General features: G+C 38.9%; 1 protein-coding gene across 2 annotated transcripts in view; it reads left to right on the top strand.

Annotated features, from left to right (window-relative positions):
* LOC107684949 (collagen alpha-6(IV) chain-like) overlaps positions 1–1,844 on the top strand; it is a 125,749-nt gene that overhangs the window by 119,445 nt on the left and 4,460 nt on the right. For both annotated transcript variants that reach the window (XM_016481341.1, XM_016481342.1), the window contains exon 44: positions 1,023–1,214. In XM_016481341.1, coding sequence (XP_016336827.1) covers positions 1,023–1,214 — 192 coding nt within the window. The remainder of the gene's footprint in view (positions 1–1,022; positions 1,215–1,844) is intronic.

The raw sequence follows: 1,844 nt of genomic DNA, 5'->3' as shown, positions 1-1,844 counted from the left end.
CCCCCCCCCCCCCCCCTAAATTGTATGAGCCACCAAACTTCATTAGGATGATTATTTATTAAGAAATTATTAGAAAGAAACTTTTATTCAGCAAGGATGCATTAAAGTACTCAGAAGTGACAGTAAAGACATTTATAATAATACAGAGGATTTATATTTTAAATAAATGCTGTTCTTTTTAACTTCCTATTTATCAGAAAAAAACTGCATCATGGTTTCCACAAAGATATTAAGCAGCAACTGTTTTCAGCATAATAATGAGTAACAACTCAACATATTAATATGATTTCTAACCATGTGATGCTAAATACAGGAGTAATGGCTTCTGGAAATGCAGCATTAATGTCACAGGAATAAATTACATTTCAAAATATATCAAAATAGAAAAAAAATATTTTAAATTGTAATCGTTTCATAATATGACCGTTTTTAATTGTGTTTTTGACCAAATAAATGCAGCCTTGGTGAACATAAGAGACTACTTACAAAAAATCACACCTCAAATGTTTGACTACTGTAAATATTTAAATATTTATAAAAATGTATATACATTTTTTGCAATGCACTTTTTTGTAATAAACATTTAACATGCATAAACATACATTGTGCTATAGACATTTTTGACCTTGTTTTGTGTCACTTGATTTCTAGTGTAAAATTTGGATTCTGAAGCAAAACCAGATGAGAACCGTTAGTCAAGTGTATTATTTTGACTGGTTACACTCGTGCTTTATGTGGTAACATCCAAATTACTTTGATTATTTCCTAGCAAATCATATTATTTAATCACTGTGACTACACAGGATACACGTGTAGAAGTAATTTTAGTGGTCAGATTAGGTAGACATTTCATTAACTGTATATTTGTAAGGTAGAAATTTTATTAACAGCAGCATGTTTTCAAGTGCGTAAGGTAACACCAGATTTCCCTGCTTTTTTCTGGGTTACATCTTTCACCCATTTCCTCTTGTCCCTGCTGCAACTGCCTTTCAAATCCTTCCACTTTCACATATCTTCTACAGGAGCCCGTGGCCCAACAGGAATGCAAGGTCTTCCTGGTCCACCGGCGCGCAGTACCGGTATCGGTTATACTTTGGTGAAACACAGTCAGTCCAGCCAGGTGCCCATGTGTCCGCAAGGCATGGCCAAGCTGTGGGAGGGCTACAGTTTGCTCTATGTGGAGGGGCAGGAGAAAGCACACAATCAGGACCTGGGTGAGACACTAGTGTTGTTATTATAACAGGGTTTCCGCAGGGTCTTAAAAAGTCTTAAAGGGGGCATAACACACACAGATTCACCCAATCTCATGTTAATCTTGAGTACCTACAGAGTAGTACTGCATCCTTCATATCTCCAAAAAGTCTTTAGTTTTATCATATTTATAAAAGAAAGATACAGCTTTACGATTCTCTCCGGAAAAAGCCGAGCTCCTGGAGGCGTGCCGTGGGCGGAGCTGTGACGAGCACTTGGGCGCCGAATGCCAACAAAACAGACATTTGATGCCGTTTCACTTACGTCTGCAGTTCTGAATCATGACCGGGATCTTTTATAGCTGGGACTGCTCCATCTTTCAGAATCAAACGATGTGCAAATCCAGCGTCGAACTGGGCCTTGTTTATAAAACGTTCGTCAACAAACACACTTGTGAAACTCGTTGCTGCCCCGGAAAAACAAACTGTATCCACTGTTTACATAACGCTGGGTTCTTTAGGAAGCTGAACAAAGTTATCTTTCCCTTACAACCAAAAACACACTTCTTTGGAGACATTCTTCCCGAGCAAGTCCCGTGCAGTGCTGCCGCCGGATGAAGCGCGTTGATGGGCGCGATCTCGCTCTCCCTCTGG

The sequence above is a fragment of the Sinocyclocheilus anshuiensis genome, unplaced genomic scaffold (assembly GCF_001515605.1).
Source record: "Sinocyclocheilus anshuiensis isolate Anshui unplaced genomic scaffold, SAMN03320099.WGS_v1.1 scaffold49, whole genome shotgun sequence".
Classification (NCBI taxonomy): Eukaryota; Metazoa; Chordata; class Actinopteri; order Cypriniformes; family Cyprinidae; genus Sinocyclocheilus; species Sinocyclocheilus anshuiensis.
This window is presented reverse-complemented; position numbering and strand designations above follow the sequence as displayed.